A 19,277-nucleotide genomic window follows, 5' to 3' on the forward strand; every position below is an offset into this window, starting at 1 on the left:
TCTACAGTAATAAGTAAAGTGGGAGGGGGGAGGGTTTAGAAGGAAAGATAATGAGTTCTGTTTCAGACATGTTGTTTAAGATATCTATTGGATATCAAGTTTGAGATGTCTGAAAGGTAGTTGTAGTGAAAAACTGGAAATTAGCAGAGATACTAGGACCAGAAAGGTAGATTGAAAATTATCAGCAAAGAGATGGTAATTAAATCCATAGGAGCTATAAAACCTGAGGGGTTGGGCCAAGACAGCCATTGAAAGCCTCTCCAGGTTTACACTACCTACTTTTCCCTGTGCAAGACACTGTTGCAGATCGTGAGTAACTGATACTGAGCCATGTTATCTCAACAGAGTAGGAAAGTTACATAATAAACATTAATGTTTCAAGAGCCTGTAGAATGCCAGGAGGCAGATGGTCAAAGACCTCCAGAACCTAGATCATACCACATGTAAAAAGTAAAATAAAATAAAATCACTGATTCAGATACTTCAAGTATCCAAGTGTGTGCTAGAGCTCAAAAGAACCAGCTGTTAAATTTTCATTTGAGTATTTTCTACTTCAGAAATCAACAGATGCTACAAATTAGGCCTTGATTTATTTTTTGTTGTTGATGATTGTCTAGACTTTAAGTGATAGAGAAAATGTTAATAAGGCATATTAAATTTTAAAATGTGTCATCGTATACAATTCTTCGTGACCCTATGTGGTTTCTTGGCAAAGATTATATAATTCTATCTAAATTACCTAATAAGTACTATAAATATAGGGGAAATTTCTAAATCACATCAACCCCATAAAATTTTTTCCTGTCAGGTTATTCTGTATAAACAAACACATAAACGAAGTAATGAGCAGACAAACTGAGCCTCAAACATGTATTTAAAAAATGAGCCCCTGAGGGAGGTTTAAGTATTCTCAACATATATATCATTAAATGTTTCCTCAATCTTCTCCCCAAGGAAAAAATAAAGAGCAAAATATCAAATTTTCCAGTTTTTTATTTTAGAGCAAAAAAATTTCTAAGTACCTATTAAATTGACTCGTCCTGGTGCCCGAACATAAAACTCAGGTATGGATCCAAACTTGGAAATGAACATCTCCTTCAGCTTTAGCAATCTGAAAGGCAACGTGAAACATCTCAGAATATTTTTGAACTAAGGACAAAAAAAAAAATGCATATTTCAACTAGCATGGTGGTATAGTGGAAATAACACTGTTCTCAGAAGCAAGAGACCAAAATTTAAACCTAGGCTCTGCCACTTATTGGCTGTGTGATTACAGGAAATATCACTTTGACCTCTGTGGACCTCATTTTCCTTGCTTGTAAAATAGAGATAATGATACGTGAATTACTTACCTCAGAGGTCTTTTTTTTGTGGGAAAAATGCTTTATTAACATTAAAGCACTCAAAAAATATTTACAAGTGATTCTTCTTTTGAAAAAGAAAGGCAATATCTTCCTGCTATAAATCAACCAAAATTTACTTGGAATTTTCCTCGCTCAGAGCTTTATTTCCCAAAGTCACAAGAAAGCAATTATGAACTATTTTTAAAACAATAACTTCAGTAAATACTTGCCAGTCATTTCCCTACAAATAGGAATGAAATGGTGACCTCAAACGGTTTTTTGGTGCCAAAGCATGTCTGCAAATCATGGAACATCACAATCTCAAAATACTCAAAGTGTACAAATATCCAAAGGGATATACCTTTTGGGCTGCAACATGTTATCATTGATGCTTTGCTCTTAAGAAGTGTTGTAAAAGATCTCCTCTAAATCGGATAAAAGTTATTAAGAAGGCATATTTAACATGGCCTGGAGAGAAAGAAAAAGGCAAAAGAAATACAATTGCAGCCTTCCATGTAACGCTTTTCTTTTTAAAATAGCAGAAAAATATAACATTGTTCATTTTCTTGATATTCTGATACTTGGATGAATCTTGATGAATCTATGATTTCACTGGTATCTGTACTTCTTCTCTCAATGCAAGGCAACCTTCTCTACCTTTATACCTGGGGTGATTCCTTACCCATATCTTTCCATAAATTCTCTGAAGATCTCACATTCATACATATAAAAAATCCTCTGAAGATCTCACATTCATACACATAAAAAATCCTTTGAAGATCTCACACACAGGAAGCCCTTTGCTTATCTTTCAATATCTTAGGAGTTATCAATGTACTGAACATCTCTTGTCATTCATTCTTAATTGTAACCATCCATTTCCTTTCCAAAATTATACTTATTATCGTTCCCCCAAAACCTACTCCTACTGCTGACTTAGTCATTTTTGGTTAGTGGCACCACCATTCACCAAATCTTCCATGTTCAAAACCTTCATGTTATCTTTGATTCTTCCTTCTCATTCAATCTCTCATGTGAGAGTGGTACAGGGGGAAAGAGCTGACGTGGAATCAGAGGACCAGTGTTTGAATCCTGGCTTGCAAATTACTATTGTGTGACCTCAGTTCACTTCTTCAGCCTCTCTAGACCTCAGTTACCTCACCTGTAAAATGAAGGAGTTGCATACTATGTAAGGAACTTAAAAGGTCCCTTCAAGTTCTAAATCTATAACCTTGTATTCAATTAATCACCAAGTTCTATGTATTCTATTTCCGTAATATCTCACTCCAAGATCTCCTTTTTATTCCTTTCAGTACCACCGTTTGTAACAACATGCTACTTGCCGCTACTGTTGGCTGTGTAAGACCAACACCACCAGTACACAGGACAGCTACAGCACAGGTTCTTGATCGGCTTTTCTAAGGAAAGCAACTTTAAGGCAGGTTTACAATCTCACTTAATTAAAGCATACAGATATCATTCACTTAGTTCAGGGAAAAAGTCAGCACCCTGACTTCAGAGAAAACAAACAGAAATTACAAGCAGAAATTATATAAACAGAGCAAATAACACAATCAGCAGACAGGCTTCTAGCTATCTGACCAGGCATTACTACATAGTTAGCAGAGAGGGAAGCACCAACATCTGGGTTTTCAAGGTTGGGGTGGGCTCCTTAAGGGCTACCCAGAATCTCCCCATGACACGCTTCCAATGAGTGAGCCCCAAACAAATGCTAATCTCAGAGTATTATATACACTTCTCAGGGTCGAGAGCTTCATACCTCTGGAGGGCTTCACATTTTTTGTGACTTAATTAATAAAAGGTGTGGGCCTTCTACAAATGAAGGCAAGACTCAATCAATGCACTTGATTGCCTCGGTGCTGAGAAGTACTCCAAGAGAAAAAACAGTAAAAAGTCCCACTTTACTTGCCCTTACACTTTATAAAGGCTTTCACTATCACCAGCCTGAAATATTACAATAGCCCTTCTCTACTTCCAATCCATCCTTCAAATCTCTAACAGACTAAACTTCCTTATGCATAAATTTGGTTATGCCATGCTTCTGCACAAAAATATTCACTGGTTGCCTATTATCTACCAATTAAAGTTCACACTTATTGTCTGGCATTCAAGGTGCTCCATAATTCAGCAGGACCTGGGGAAGTTTTACCTAGAGAGACTTCATTGAAAGTGAGGGGAACTGATAATTATCTTCAAGTATTTGAAGGACTATCATGTAGAAGGGAGAATAAAATCTAATCCTTCTCTTTTTTTTTTGAGGAAGGCAGGGCAATTGGGGTTAAGTGACTTGCCCAAGGTCACACAGCTAGTCAGTGTGTCAAGTGTCTGAGGCCGAATTTGAACTTGGGTCCTCCCCGGCCAGGGCTCTACTCACTGAGCCACCTAGCTGCCCCAATCTAATCCTTCTTGACCTTCAGGCCAAAACTTGAACCAATAGATTGAAAGTTATATTTCCCTGAAATCTGTCTCCCTAGAGGGAAGAACTTCCTGAACACAAATGGAATGGCCACCTTAGGAAGTAGAAATTTCCACCTATCACAACCAGTCTTCCAGGGAAAGCTAGATGATCATTTATTGATCAGAGAAAATTATTGTTCCAAGTAAGGGTTAGACAAAATGAACTCTAAAGACCCAACAATATGATTCCAGGATTCAGCTTCATTTTATTTCTCTTTGGTTCATTCTATTTATTCAGCGTGCCTCTGTATCTATAACGTTCCAATAATGCACCATATGTCATGCTAATAAACTGGTAAGTAGCTACACTTCTATAATTCTGTACTGGTCACTGGGAACACACCAGCCTTTAAAATACGCTGCCATCCAAAGTGCCAAAAAGCAGTCTAATGACCTCAGTGCACTTTCAGTATGAAAAGGTTTCTCACAAAGGTCCCACTGTTCATGGAGGAATTTGCCAGTATAACTCTTTGAAACAAACTGCTGACTGTGAGGCTCTGAATGCTCTTTTGACTTAAGATTAGTTTGATAGCAGCCCCAGTGATTGAGCTTAAGGAAACAAATTTATGGGTGTAACTACCTTTGAATGAACACAGATTTTACCTTTGTGCCTAGGGGAAAGACAGGCTGGAGATGCATCTTGTTGTTCTGTGAGATAAGAGCCCTAGTACTGAGATTAGGAGGTAAGATTTTCAAGGAAGATGTGACCAAAGACAAGACATCTAACCTCTGCTTCAATTTTCTCTTTCAAAAATCAGGTTAGCCGAACCTAACATCCCAAGAGACTACTAGGAAACTTTGTTTGAAAAAATGATTTCTTCCAGGACCCTGGAGAAAGTTATATCAAAGGAAATAAAATTTTATGTCCCTATATTTTATTAAGTGCTTCTTCAGTTTATAAATTTTGTTCTCATTCCATAAGCAGAGTGATATTTTTATGTATATTTGTGTTTTCTATATAGCAACTTGCTCCCCATTTAAAGAGCTAATGCATTTTCAAATTCTAGATGAGCCCTGCTAAAGTGAGATGTACCATTGGCAGAACATTAAAAAATAATAATACCTAACATTTACATAGCACTTTAATGTCTACAAAACACTTTACACATGTTAACTCATTTGATAAAAATTGCGGGATTTCATTTTCTCTTCGTTTCTCCAGCACTAAGCACAACTTAAGTGCCTAGCACTTAAGATAAACAGCAGTAATGATTATTACAATAACACAACAAAGCTAAAATTTATATAGGCTTTCCATGTGCCAAGCACTGTGCTAAGCACTTTAAATTATTATCTCATTTGATTCTCACAACAACCCTGGGGTAGTGTTGTTATTATCCTTATTTTATTGATGAGGAAACTGAGGCAAACAAACCTGCCCAGGGTCATACAGCTAGCAAGTAAGTATCTGAAGCCATATTTGAACTCAGGTCTTTCTACCATCAGGACCAGAGCTATATCCACTTTGTCACCTACCTAGAAAATAATAAATGGCTATTGTATAAATACAATGGTTAGATAGATGGTTAGATAGATAGATAGATATATGTCACTGGAGAATGCTAATCTGTTTAAGGAAGAAAAGCTAAGAAACTACTGTTCCATTTTTCAGTAATGCGTATTATTTGCATCTATCACATCTATTCTTCTCCAACAAGTTAAAGTACCATAGAATTCTCAGAAATATTTCACATATACTGAAATGTGTCCATCACATTCCGTTAATTTAAAGAAGCTTTACTAGGCACCTATGTACAAGATAAGAGACTTCATTAAAAAGATTCATTATTTCATGATATCCTATCATAACGTATAAAGTGCTGGACCTGGACTTAGGTGCTTGCCATTACATAATAGGCTCTGGGACTGGCAATTCACTTAACCCAGGTGTCAGTTAAAACCAGATTAAAATGTAATTGGGAAATGTTTAACAAAAAAAAAATACATACAACCTAGGCAACATCAATTTGTGGATTTCAAAGATGATATGCAACCCCTAGGAATCCATTTTCCTTTCTTCCTTCCTTCCTTCCTTTCTTTTATTTTTTAGGCAATCAGGGGTAAGTGACTTGGTTGGGGTCACATAGCTGATAAGTATCTGAAGTCAAATTGAACTCAGTTTCTTCTGACTCCAGGGCCAGTAGCCAGTGCTCTAGGAATCCATTCTATTGACTTTGACACTGTGGGAAAAGTGAATTAATAAAATTACCCTCCCCAAATGAAGCTTAGAGACTGACTTCAACAAGTTTCCAGTAAACCTTTGTTTTTATATCCCTTAACAAATTCCCTGATATTGCACCAAGAACTTCCCTGATGTGTTTGGATAACATATATACTTTCTCCTCCATAGAAACAACCCTGCTCCAAGCCATGCTGACTCCATGTGGTACTGTATCAGCCTTTTTGCTGTAGGGGTTATTACCCCTAGTGAAGCAGCTGCAGCAGTTAGTGTCCTTCAGCTCATTTTCACTCTTTATCAAAGACTTTTAGCTGCTAAAGGTGGAAGATGCCAGTGGCTTGGGAAAGTTTTCCTCCTTTTATGAGCAGATTTCTCTGATCTAATGAAACTAGCTATACTCAGAAGAGAACTCCCTTACTTGTCTCCTGTAGCTAAGAATATACATTTTTTCTCCAACAAGTATACTATTCATTTTTGCATAACCACCTATGTTTAATGAACAGCCATCTTTCTTTTCCGTCTCATCTCATACAATGATACATTGAATAATGTTTAGCTTATTAATGTTTCCCTAATACATTATATATATGTATATCTATATATTTGCATGCATATATGTACATGTCGAACCTCTTGTACATACTGCTCTCCACCTTGCTATCTCTTTGATTCACTCTTAATTGATTCCTTACGGCTATCATCTCAAGAACCCACATTGGTGAGTACTGACCCTCTTGGGTCCCCTCAAAAAGTTCCATTACTACAGCACTGATAACATATCAGGGCCACCACAGAATTCTCCAAGAGGATAAATTGTAGAATAGTGGCTGATCTGCATTGTTAGAAGGATTGCCTATATTATGAATCTTTAGCAATTAAAAAAAAATCCTTCACATGTTTGGATGAAAAGCATAGTCTCCCTATGCCACATCCAGTTGGGCAGTATATGTATTTTACCAAAAATGTCCCCAAACATAGGGAGCCGGGGATCTCAAACTCCTAAATTATTTCCATAGTTCTTGAAGAACCAAGAATCATATTTTGCAAAATCAAAGATACCATCTGAGCACCCCACATTATCTTTTTCCACCCTAGAGGTGAGATAAGCCCTGCCCTTCTCAAAGACTCAGCTTATCCTCATTCCTTTCTTTTGCCATACAAAACAAAGACAGAGACACTGCCAAAAAGATAAATGACCCTTGACCAGTAGTTACCACAAGATTGAAATAAATAAAATTTCATTCCTTCTTTCCTAAACAAGCAAAAAATACTTACAAATGCACCATCAATGACCTGTAAACTAAGAATATCAAAGTGATCCATTCATTCCTGCTTGGTTTCCAGCAGTAGTAAATGGTTTGTCAATTTCAAGGCAGGGATTCTGGAGTGGGAAGAAGTCTACAAAAACAATTATACACATGTCCATAGTGTTTTAAGACTTATATAGAATCTTGAACTGAAGCCACAAACATTAGCTTTAAATCCTGCTTCTAATACTTGGCTTTTTGGCCATGGACAAGGCATTTAACCTGAAGTTCAGAGTCTTCATCTGTAAAATGGGGCCAATACCTGCCGCACCTGCTTCCCAAGGTTGCTGTGAAACTAAAATGAAATATGTACAACACTATGCAAATTTTAAAGCACTATGGAAATGTCCACTAGTATTGTTTTCAACAATACCTCTGCAAGATCAGTTTAAGTATTATTACTCCCCTTTTATAGATGAAGACATAATTTGTCCCTGCAAACGCAGCATTTGAATCCGTTTTCTGCATAACTCCAGCACGGTAGCTACTCCACCACTACCTCTTCAATGCCTTCACAAATGCACAGAAAGGTGGATTGGGGCACCACAAAATGAACTTACATCAAACAAGGAAGAAGGGTGATGCCTCATGTTACACACTATAGCAGACACTTTAACCACTGCTTGGCTTGTAAAGTGATCGTAGTTCTTCTTAAAAACAGCTCCAAGAAATAAAATTGACTCACAGAATAGATGGAATAGGTCATCTAATTAGACTATATACTCTCCTTAAGGGCCAAACCCTCTATCTTTCTTTGCAACAGACATCAGCCAATTTCTATGCCATATCCCCAATATTTGCTTAATCTAAACGTCCTCCCTTGGGATCATAAAACTGCCCAGGTGAAGCCAGTTTGGACTAGAGCTATAGTTACCAGACAGAAATGGAAATTTCAGGAATTCTGGAGACCACTAATTACTACAATAGTTTTTTGATGAAAACAGAATAGGCTCGGAAAACCATCCTTACAACCACTAGGACATCACAAAGAAATGATACTTTATCATACTCAATATTTCAAATGATCCAGTCACCTACTCCAGATCACCACCTTTCCAGGTCCCAGTATATACTCTTCCAGAATTGTTGGGAATAACAACCAGAAAATCAGGTTTTCTGAAATTAATCTGGTTCTCAGATGACAGACACTGAATTCAACTTTGGGGCCTGCTGGAAATCATTTCAGGTTGGTAAAGCTTGTGCTTAGCTGCCACAGCCTTCAAGAACCCAAGGCTACTCCACTCCATAACAAGGCATCTGAACTGGGCTTTAGGGAAGGGCATACTGGCATTCTTCCTAAAAGTGTGAGAGGATCGAAAAAGTTATAACTTCAGGCAGAATGGGCCTGCTCATGGTTCACCTACAAAAGAAGAAAAAAGGAGGGATGGAAAACCAGTGTTTCTGCTTCAGAACACAAGCTCCAACCTCCCTCATCCATTTTTTCCCTGGGGTGAAAGAAAAAGAGGAGGGAAAGGGTTGACTGCTGTTCTGTCATCTGGCAGAACAGCAGGGAAACCTTTAATTATTCTACAAGGTCTTGACAGCGAGCAAATGCAGTATTCACGAAGAAAGGAATGACTGGGCGGAGCCATGACCTCAAGTAATGACAAAAAGGCGAGAGCCAGCAGCTCAATGCACGGGATCCCCATTCTCCCACCTGGGATGCTCTGCCACCTGGATCAGACGCGTCTCCGGACCTTCCGCGGCCATTACTCCGGCTCCCTTCTCTCTTCACCCGCTTCCACTGGTAATGCAGTCTCTCCAGAAAATCATGGGACTGACAGCAGCTGAAAAGCCTCTTCCTTCCGGGCACTATAGGCAGTACTTCGCGGAAGTCCGGCTACTTGGAGTGGGCTAGCTCTGCAGCTTGCTGCTCCTCCCCCGACCCCTCCTCCGCAGGGTTCCCTTAGCTGGCCCTCCTGGCCTCCAGGTCAGGTGCAGCAACGTGGAGCTAAACAGACGTTTGCCTCCTGGGAGTCACTGCGTAAAGTAGTCGTGGAGCTGACGAAACATTTCCCCTAGGCACTAATCAGGGTGAAGTCTGAATACAATTATCACCTTGTACCACCCCCTCAACCGCAAAACCACACACCTCTGGCCCACTGATTCCAATCTGCACTTCTCCCTTAATTTCTATTCGAGTAAAATACTGGTCGATATTGCACAGCCTGGACACTAGCAAATAAATCATTTAACCCCACAGTCAGCAGAAGGGCCCAACAGAATGCAAAGGAAAATTTGCTTCAAAACTTAAGGGGGAAAATGAAGCCTATAGTGGTAATTGATGAGGGTTTGGGGTGAGGGGTGCTCGACACCCCAAAGTACCGACACACAGGGTCCTGACGAAAGAATTCAATCTTTCTCAGCCAAGGGAAAAGACAAAGTTTATTAAGAGTTAGACAAATAGGCCTGCCCTAAGAGATCCCACCCCTTGAGACGCCTGTAAGGAAAGGCAGGCCAGATCTATCTGAGGTAGATTGGATCTGACCACCTTCATGAAGGCACCAGAAGCAGATTATATACACAAAGGTTGTGGGAGGGATTGAGAGGTGGTCTGGGGTGACCAGAGGAGGGGTCTAGGGTAACAGAGCTAGGGTATAGATATTTTGATCAGGATTAAGGATGGGAAACAGGATTAAGGGTGGGAAACAGCTGGACAATGGAGGACTGGGCAAGGTAGGCATTTGGGCCTAATGGTTATAGCCTCAGGCAAAGGCCAGATCAAGTGGGAAGATTCAAGGAGAGTTCAAGGGTTCAAGGGCTTCCCAGAGACTGTGCCCTCATCATTAATTACGTTGTAAAGTCACTAAAATTTAATATTAAAAATTAAAAACTCGTCCAAAAAGAGAAAGGCATTGGACTTAGTATAACACTGCCCCGTCCCTCCCACCCTCCTATTCCCACCCCCACCCCCAACACACATACACCATCTTACTGAGAAAGAAGAGTTTTCACAATTACAGAGCTACAGCTCAATTTTTTTTTCTAAACTGATGTACTCTACTTACTAAACAGTAAAGTCCTAACATTTCTTTGGACTGTATGGGTATTTGTATATCTAGATAGTGCTTGGATTTATAATTTGTACTGTACTGTTATACTTTTTGAGGAAGACAATGTGAATACATAGTTCTGGTCTGAAGTCAACTTCAGAAGAGTAAAGTACTAGTATACTGTCTTGGGGAAAATATGCCAACTGGTGAAATAAAACTGGACTCACAAAACTCAAAAAGTACGGCATCTTTGCTGTGTGGGAATGGAAACAAGTGGGAACTGCAGATACTTTGCCTCTAAGTTACAGTAATGTTGCTAAAATTATGTTTCTCAAACTTACCCAAAATAGAGGCATTACTAACAAGGGATAGTCAGAATTTTTTAAAAAGTTAAATGATTAAAAATTCTATCAAGAATATTTACACACATCCTTGTAAGCTTTTTCCCACCCACTCCCCAATTTTGAAGAAAAAATGTGAATTATTTTTCTCCAAGGAGTTGTCACATTTTTAGGTAATTTTTGTGGTGGTCAGAAGTAGTAAAGGAACTGATGAGGGCACAGTCTCTGGGAACCCCTTGAACCCTTGAACTCTCCTTGAATCCTCCCACTCGACCTGGCTTTGGCCTGAGGCTATCACCATTAGGCCCAAATGCCTACCTTGCCCAGTCCTCTATTGTCCAGCTGTTTCCCACCCTTAATCCTGTTTCCCATCCTTAATCCTGATCAAAATATCTATACCCTAGCTCTGTTACCCTAGCCCTCTATTGTCTGTCATGCTATTTCTGACCTCAACTAGGTCCCATTGAGCTCCTCCTTAGACTCCTCCTCAAGTCCCTCCCTAGACCCCTCCTCTGGTCACCCCAGACCACCCCTCAATCCCTCCCACAATCTTTGTGTATATAATCTGCATCTTGCCTCCATGAAGGTGGTCAGATCCAATCTAGCTCAGATTGATCTGGCCCGCTTTCCTTACAGGCATCGCAAGAGGTGGGATCTCTTGGGGCAGGCCTATTTGGCTAACTCTTAATAAACTTTGTCATTCCCCTTGGCTGAGAAAGCTTGAGTAGAATTCTTTTGGCAGGACCCGGTGTGTCGGTACTTTGGGGTGTCGAGCACCCCTCACCCCAAACCCTCTTCAGAACCATGAAGCTTAGTAAAAGTAGTTAGATAGGAATGACTCTATTTTCTAAAAAGAAAGCGAGTTAAGGACTGTTCACCACCTTTTAAACTACTCTTAATGAATTTTCAAAGGCCAGAGTTGAGGGATGAATGGGATAAAATTCTAAATTCAAGCTGCTGCTATTTTTTGTATCTCTCCTTAACAATTTACCTGCAAAATTCTTTCCTCCTTGTCTTATTGGCAAGGCCTCAGCTAAAAAAAGGAGAAATTATGCAAATGAATTTGGAGTCAGTCAATAAACATTAATTGCCAACTGTGGGCCAGATGGTGTGCTTAGTATTGGAGATTAAATACCAAAGTGTCACAGTCCCTACCCACAAGGAGTTTATATTTCTATGGGGGGGGAGGGGAATACATGTTTACATAAAAGTAAATACAATATACATATAAAATAAATACATAGTGATGGGAAGGGGGAAAGCTAATAACTGGGGCAATTAGGAAAGTCACGTTGAAGGAAAAGGCACTTGAGCTGAGCCTTAACAGGATCTCAGGTTTCCAAAAAGGGGGAAGGAGGAAAAAGGAAAACATTCCAGGTTAGTGGGGTACTAGGGAAGGGCAGCCTGTGCATAGGCACTGAGAAGAAAATAGAAATGTGCAGGAAACAGCAAGCAAGCCAATTTGTTTGTATGGCAGAGTGGGTGAGGAATAATGTGTAATCAGCCTGGAAAGAAGGATGAAGCTGGACTATGAAGGGAGGAACATTAAATGCCTTGTAGAAGGGTTTGAATTTTAATGTAAAGGCAATGAGGATCCTCAGAAACTTCTTTAGCAGAGAAACAATGTAGTCAGGCCTGAATTTAGGATTATAGAGTCATAGATGCAGTGCTGAAAGGACCTCAGAGACCTAATTTTATAGATTGGCAGCTGTGTGCGTGGACAGATTTAGAGAGATGGGTCATAGGTACATAAATTTAGAATGAAAAGGGACCCTAGAGGTCAAAGAGTTCCGTATCTTTTAAGGATGAAGAAACTAAGGTTGAGGAAAATTAAGTGATAATGTTTTCTCAGTACATAAGAAGTGACAGAGGTGGGATTGGAAATTGGGTGCCCTAACTACAAATAACAATAAAAGTTAGGATTTATGTAGGGTTTTAAGTTTATAAAACACTTTACAAATATCTCATTCTATCCTTAGAAGAACCATAGTGGGTAGGTGTGATTATTGTCTCCATCTTAGATGAGGAAACTAAGGCAGACAAGGTTAATTGACTTGCCTAGGATTAAGGAACTAGTGTCTCAGGACCAGATTTGAACTGAGGTCTTCCTAATTCCAGGTCCAGTATTTTATCCCAGAACCGTCTAGCTAAAGGCAATACTCTCTACTAGCTGTTGCCTTTCAGTGAAGAGGAAAACTGGATTCAAGAAATCAATTAGGACTGGATTATTTGCCAAAATTGTTGTGTATTTCCTCACCAAGGCTCTAAAGATAATCTTTGACTATTCAGTTCAACTCTCACTTTTAAAGTTTCTTACAGCCTTCCTGTGTGCTAAACTATTGTTTTTGTTGTTGTTCAGTTGTGTCAGACTCTTTCTGACCCCATTTAGCGTTTTCTTGGCAAAGATACTGAGAGTTTTGCCATTTCCTTTTCCAGATGAGGAAAAAGAGGCAAAGAGAGTTAAGTGACTCGTCCAGGGTCACACAACTAGGGTTTGAGGCCAAATTTGAATTCAAGTCTACCTAACTCCAGGCCTGGCACTCTATCCACTTCAGCACCTAACTGCCCCAAATTCTATCCCAGGTTCTTTGAAACAAACAATTAAATAGCAGCACCTCCCTCAAGGAATTCTCAGTCCAGTATGGGAGCTGGCTACCTACAAAAACAACACATTTTTTTGGACATGTTCAATGCTGAAATTTGTTCCATGTTTGTAATGGTTTTCTTTTTCTTTCTCAACTGGCTTAGGGAGAGATGGGAAGAAAGGAAGGTGAGAAGGGAAAGAAAGCTGATTTTCATTGATTGTAAAAACTAAATATTAATTTAAAAAAATTTAATATTTAAGCTTACAAAACAGGGTTGTAAGAAATTATTTTCCCACTTCAAAAAGTCTACTTCCAGCCAAACTAGACTATAGTAGGCTATACGTAGTACTCCATCTCATTCCTCTATTCCTTTTCCCATGACTAGAACGTACTCCTTCCTCACTTCTGCCCTTCTGATTCTTTAGTTCTCTTCAAGTATCACCTTGTACAAAGGCTTTCCATGATCCCCAGTTATTAGTGTTGTCAACCAGTGTTTCAACAATCCAGCTGTGGGGGTGGTGTAAAACCAACAACAACCAGCTCACAGAATGGCTGCGAGCCCAAGTTCTTTTGATCTGCTTTACTGAGGAAAGCAACATTAAGGGGTTAACAAGCTTACTTTAATCCAGCATACAAATATCATTCACTTAGCTCAGGGGAAAAAGCCAGCACCCTAAACTTCAGAGCAAATACAAATTACAAACATCAACAGACAGACCTTGGCTGATTCAAATCCCAATTCAGCTGCCCAGAGTCTCCACATCAGTTTGCCACCAAGAGTGAGAACCCTGAGGAAATAGCTCTGTCTTCTCTTTTTATACAGTTTCAGATGTCATCAAACATCATCTGAGCGACCAGAACTTAGGCTCCTTCCATTGCTCTGGTGTTAACACCTCCCTTCATTGGCTCCACCTGGAGCCCCACCTTAGTCACCAATTCACAAACACATAGGCTTAGCACCTAATAGGGGTTTGGGCCTGGGGCTTAGCACCTGGTAAGACTCAATCAAAGACACCAAATTAATCAAAGGAAACAAAGGTCAAACTCTTCAAGGATCCCCAGTACAACCAGAAAAATTACTTTGTATAATTTTTGCAATTACTTTTCTTTCTCCAACCTCTCCTCCTAATAGCATATAAATTCCTTGAGGACAAAGATAGTTCTCATTGTTTTATCTTGTCTCACCATATCTTGTATAGTATATTACACACAGCAAGCACTTAACAAATGCTTTTTAAAATTGAATTTAAAGTCCAAAGGAAAGATTACTATGTTCATTACAAAGGGAAGGAGGGAGCATTGAACAGAGCTTGAGACACAATCTAAGGACAAAAAGCAGAAAAAGCAGGGGCAGCTAGGTGGTGCAGTGAGTCCTGGAGTCAGGAGGACCTGAGTTCAAATTTGACCTCAGACACTTGACACACTTACTGGTTGTATGACCTTGGGCAAGTCACTTAACCCCAATTGCCCTGCCAAAAAAAAAAAGGGCAGAAAAAGCAGAGATCCTGAGGGGTAGGCAAGTGTGGATAGTTGTGGGGTCCCAGAGCAGAATTAAAGGATTTAATCCTGGGTGGGGCCTTAGAAATTATCTAGTCAGGGCTTCTTTTTTTTTTTAATTAAGATTTTTTATGCTTAGTTTACAACACTCGGTTCCTCATGATTTTGAGTTCCAGATTTTCTTCCCCCCACTCTCCTCCTCCCCAAGACAGCATAGAATCCGATATATCTTTCACAAATAACTTCGCATTAAACTTATTTACACAATAGTCAAGTTGTAAAGAAGAATTATGACCAATGGAATGAATCATGAGAAAGAAGAAACAAAACAAAAACAAAAACAAAAGAGAACTAAAAAAAAACAAAAGAAAAAAAAGGAGAGCAAACAGTTTGCCTCAATCTGCATTCAGACTCCCATAGTTCCTTCTCTGGCCAGAAGGGGACATATGAGAGGAAACTCTCCATCATGAGTCCTTTGGAGTTGTCTTTGAACCTTGTATTGCTGAGAAGAGCCAAGTCTATCAAGGTTAGTCATCACAGAATTAATATATCTGTGGTTGTGTATAATGTTCTCCTAGTTCTGCTCTGCCTACTCAGCATTATATCATGTAGGTTTTTCCAGGTTATTATGAAGTCCGCATCTTCCCCATTTCTTATAGCACAAATAGTATTCCATTATATTCATATACCACAACTTGTTCAGCCATTCTCCAATTGATGGGCATCCCCTTGATTTCCAATTCTTTGCTACTACGAAAAGACTCGCTATAAATATTTTTGTACATATGGGTCCCTTTCCTACTTGTGTGATCTCTTTGGGATACAGCCCCAGAAGTGGTATTTCTGGGTCAAAGGATACGAACATTTTTATAGCCCTCTGGGCATAGTTCCAAATTGCTCTCCAGAATGGCTGGATCAGTTCACAACTCCACTAGCAATGTAATGTTCCAATTTTCCCACATCCTCTCCAGCATTTATCATTTTCCTGTTTTGTCATTTTAGCCAATCTGACAGGAGAGATGTGGTACCTAAGAGCTGTTTTGATCTGCATTTCTCTAATCAGTAGTGATTTCGAGCATTTTTTCATATGCCTATAGATATCTTCAATTTCTTCCTCTGAAAACTGCCTGTTCATATCCTTTGACCATTTCTCAATTGGGGAATGACTTGTATTCCTATAAATTTGGCTCAGTTCCCTGTATATTTTAGAGATGAGGCCTTTATCAGAGACACTAGTTGTAAAGATTTTCTCCCAATTTTCTGCTTCCCTCCTAATCTTTGTTGCATTGACTTTTTTATACAAAACCTTTTCAATTTAACATAATCAAAATTATCCATTTTGTAATGCTCCCTATCTCTTTTATGCACTTTTTTTTTAATTTTTGAAGGGCGAAAAGCAGGGCAATTAAGGTTAAGTGACTTGCCCAAGGTCACACAGCTAGTGAATGTGTAAAGTGTCTGAGGTCGGATCTGAACTCAGGTGTATCCTGATTTCAGGGCCCGTGCTCTACTCACTGCGCCACCTAGCTGCACCTCCCCCCCCCCCCTTCTTGTTTTCTCTCCCTCTCTCCCTCTCTCTCTCTCATTGTGTCATGAATTCTTTGCCTTCCCTAGTCAGAGCTTCTTAACCTTTTTGTGTGTCATAAACCCTTAGCAGCCAAGTGAAACCTATAAAGCTTTTCTCCGAATGTTTCTAAATACACAAAACACAGAAGATTTTAAATACAATTATTTAAACAATTTAAATATCATGGATCCCAGACTAAAACCCCTGATTGTCCAACCCAGTGATGTCAAACTCAAAAAGAAAAAGGTGCCACTAAATCTTACGTAAGGATCCCTCCAGGTCACATGTTGACTTAGAAAACTACATGTTAACATTCATTATCTATGTTCTATTGCATTCTTATTTATTTTGCTAAATATTTCCAAATTACATTTTAATCCGGTTCTAAAGCTCCTCAGAGGACTACAGCAGAAGGCCTGTACCCCGCTGGGCTGTGTGTTAGATGTGCATGGTCTATAATGTTGCTTAAACCGTAGCCAACTTCTGATGGCTTTTCAGCCATCAATAAATCTTTGTTACCCTGCGATTGCAATGCGGAGTGGTGACTAGAAAGCCTACTTCTCTGGGGAAGATCTGAACGCAAATCATCTGATTTGAAGCTATGAGATTTAGAAGAGACCAAAAGTCCAAATCCTCATTTTACAGATCAGGGAACTGAGACCCAGAGAGGGGAAGAGACTTGATTAGGATCACACAGCTAGTGAGCATCTCTGATTCTCCATCTAAACTCAGATCTTGTTCAGTTATTTCAGTTGCAACTGACTCTTTGTGACCCCATTTGGGGTTTTCTTGGCAGACACTGAAGTAGTTTGTCATTCCCTTCTCCAGCTCATTTTACAGATGAGGAAACTAAGGCAAACAGAGTTAAGTGACTCGTTCAAGGTCACAAAGGCAGGATTTGACTCAGGAAGATGATTCTTTTTGACACTAGGCCCAGTGCTCTACCCACTGGGACCCATCTCTCTGACTCCAAATCCACTGCCATATTTACTACACCACTTACTGAGTCTATGACTCATAATCTGACTCCAAACTACATTTCCGACCTTATTACACATTACTCCCCATTATGCACTCTTCTTTCCAGCTAAACTGGCCTATATGCTCTTCTTCATATACCGAAATTATATCTTCTGTCTCCATGCCTCTGCACAGCCTAGTGCTGCATGGCCTGGAATGCCCTCCCTTTTTCCTTTTTCTTCTTAGAAAGCTACCTTTCTTCCAAAGCTCAGTTCAAGAACTACCTCCTAGACGTTTACAAATCTCCATAGCTGCCAGCGTCTACTTCCATCAAATCATCTTGTATTTACTTTGTAATCAGCTAATCAATCAATTTATTTATTAAGTGCCTACTATGTGCCAAGCACCATGCTACGGATGGGGATAAAAAGAAAGACAAAAGACAGTCCCTGCTCTCAGGAGTTTACAACATAATGGGAGAGACCACATGCAAATAAATACAAACAAGATATATTCAGGATAAAAATGGAGAAAATCAACAGAGGGAAGGTACTAGCATTAAAGAGCATCAAGAAAGGCTTCCTGGAGAACATGAGACTAAGGAAGGCAGGGAAACTAGGAGGCAGAGATGAAGAGGGGTAGAGTTCCAGGCATGGGCGACAGTCAGTGAAAATGATGGGAATCGGGAGATGCCTGGTTTGTGAGGAACAGCAAGGCCTGTGTCACTAGATTTTAGAGTACATGAGGAATGGGGTATGGGAGTGTAAAAAAAACTGGAAAGGTAGGAAAGAGCCAGATTATGGGGGACTTCATAAGCCAGATTTTATATTTGATCCTGTAGGCAACAGGGAGTCACTGGAGTTGACTAAATAAAACCACCGGGGTGGGGGTGGTGGTGTGACACAGTCACACCTCAGCTTTAGAAAGATCAATTTGACTGCTGAGAAGATGGACGTGAGTGGGGAGAGACTTGAGGGTGACCAACCAGAAGGCTATTTAAATATATAAGTCCGGGCATGAGGTGATAAAGGCTTGCACCAGGATAGTGGCAATGTCAGAGGCCAGAAGGGGACATATGAGAGAAGTTACAAACGTAGAAATGACAAGCATTCCCAGAATGAGGAGTTGAGAGTGGCACAGAGATTGTAAACCCAGATGCCTGGGAGGGTACCTCTCAACAGTAACTGAGAAATCAGGGAGTGGGAAAGGTTTTGGGGAAAGATAACGAGTTCGGTTTTGGATAAGCTGAGAATAAAATGCCTAAGAGACATCAAGTTCCAGATATATACAGGATGTCCCAAATAGCCACTAAAGCTTAAAGCGCAGGCTGAGACTTTTGGGACGCCCAGTATTTTGTATTCAGGTATGTGTGCGCGTCCTTCCCCTCGGAAGAATGTAAGCGCCTGGGGTGCGGAGCTGTCATAGAGGCAAACATTGATCTATAGATATAATCCATATGTGCATGTGTGTATAGAATCTCTGCACCCCCAAACCTAGCCCCGTGTACCCGGCACAAAGGAGACGTAGAATAAATGCCTGTTCATTCCTTGATTGATTGACAACCGCTCAGTGCCCCTAGGCAACTCTCAGAGAAGGGAAATTGCGGAGTAATTGCTTAGGTAGGGGGAGTTTTCTAACCAACAGCGTCCAAGTCTAAGCCAAAGAATCGTAGGTGCCAACAAAACGACAACGACCTGCTCTTAAGTACCACGAGCACACTGCGTTATAAGGTATCTGCTTTTTAAAAAGATTTTTCTCCAGGACTACCCCGTAAACTCTCCCCAGAGTCGGGGAAGAAGGTAGACACGAGGGGCGGAAGGGGCTCATTTCTAAGGCCTTGTTCCCCCTCTACTTTCACCAGCCTAAGGGAGTGTCCCCAACCTCCCAGGCAATGAAGTAAGGGCAGAGGCTCTTCCCTCGGTCTCAAAGCTGGAGCCGGCTCAGGCAGCGTGTCAAGTTTCCAAAAACTCTCCCAGGGCTTCCGCAGCCCTGGCTTCCGGCCGCCGGATCCCACGGTTGCTAGGCTC

General features: G+C 40.2%; 1 protein-coding gene across 2 annotated transcripts in view; it reads right to left on the reverse strand.

Annotated features, from left to right (window-relative positions):
- Positions 1 to 9,327, reverse strand: part of GALK2 (galactokinase 2) — a 178,308-nt gene extending 168,981 nt beyond the window's left edge. Inside the window, exons 1-2 of one of the 2 annotated variants that reach the window (XM_036734406.1) lie at positions 8,965 to 9,159; positions 1,023 to 1,111 (exon numbers count right to left, since the gene is read on the reverse strand). In XM_036734406.1, coding sequence (XP_036590301.1) covers positions 1,023 to 1,111; positions 8,965 to 9,017 — 142 coding nt within the window. In that variant the 5' untranslated portion in view covers positions 9,018 to 9,159. Of the gene's footprint in view, positions 1 to 1,022; positions 1,112 to 8,964 lie in introns of both variants that reach the window. The other variant, XM_036734405.1, reaches the window with a different exon arrangement.
- Positions 9,328 to 19,277: the final 9,950 nt, after the last annotated feature.

The sequence above is a fragment of the Trichosurus vulpecula genome, chromosome 8 (genome assembly GCF_011100635.1).
Source record: "Trichosurus vulpecula isolate mTriVul1 chromosome 8, mTriVul1.pri, whole genome shotgun sequence".
NCBI classification, from domain to species: domain Eukaryota; kingdom Metazoa; phylum Chordata; class Mammalia; order Diprotodontia; family Phalangeridae; genus Trichosurus; species Trichosurus vulpecula.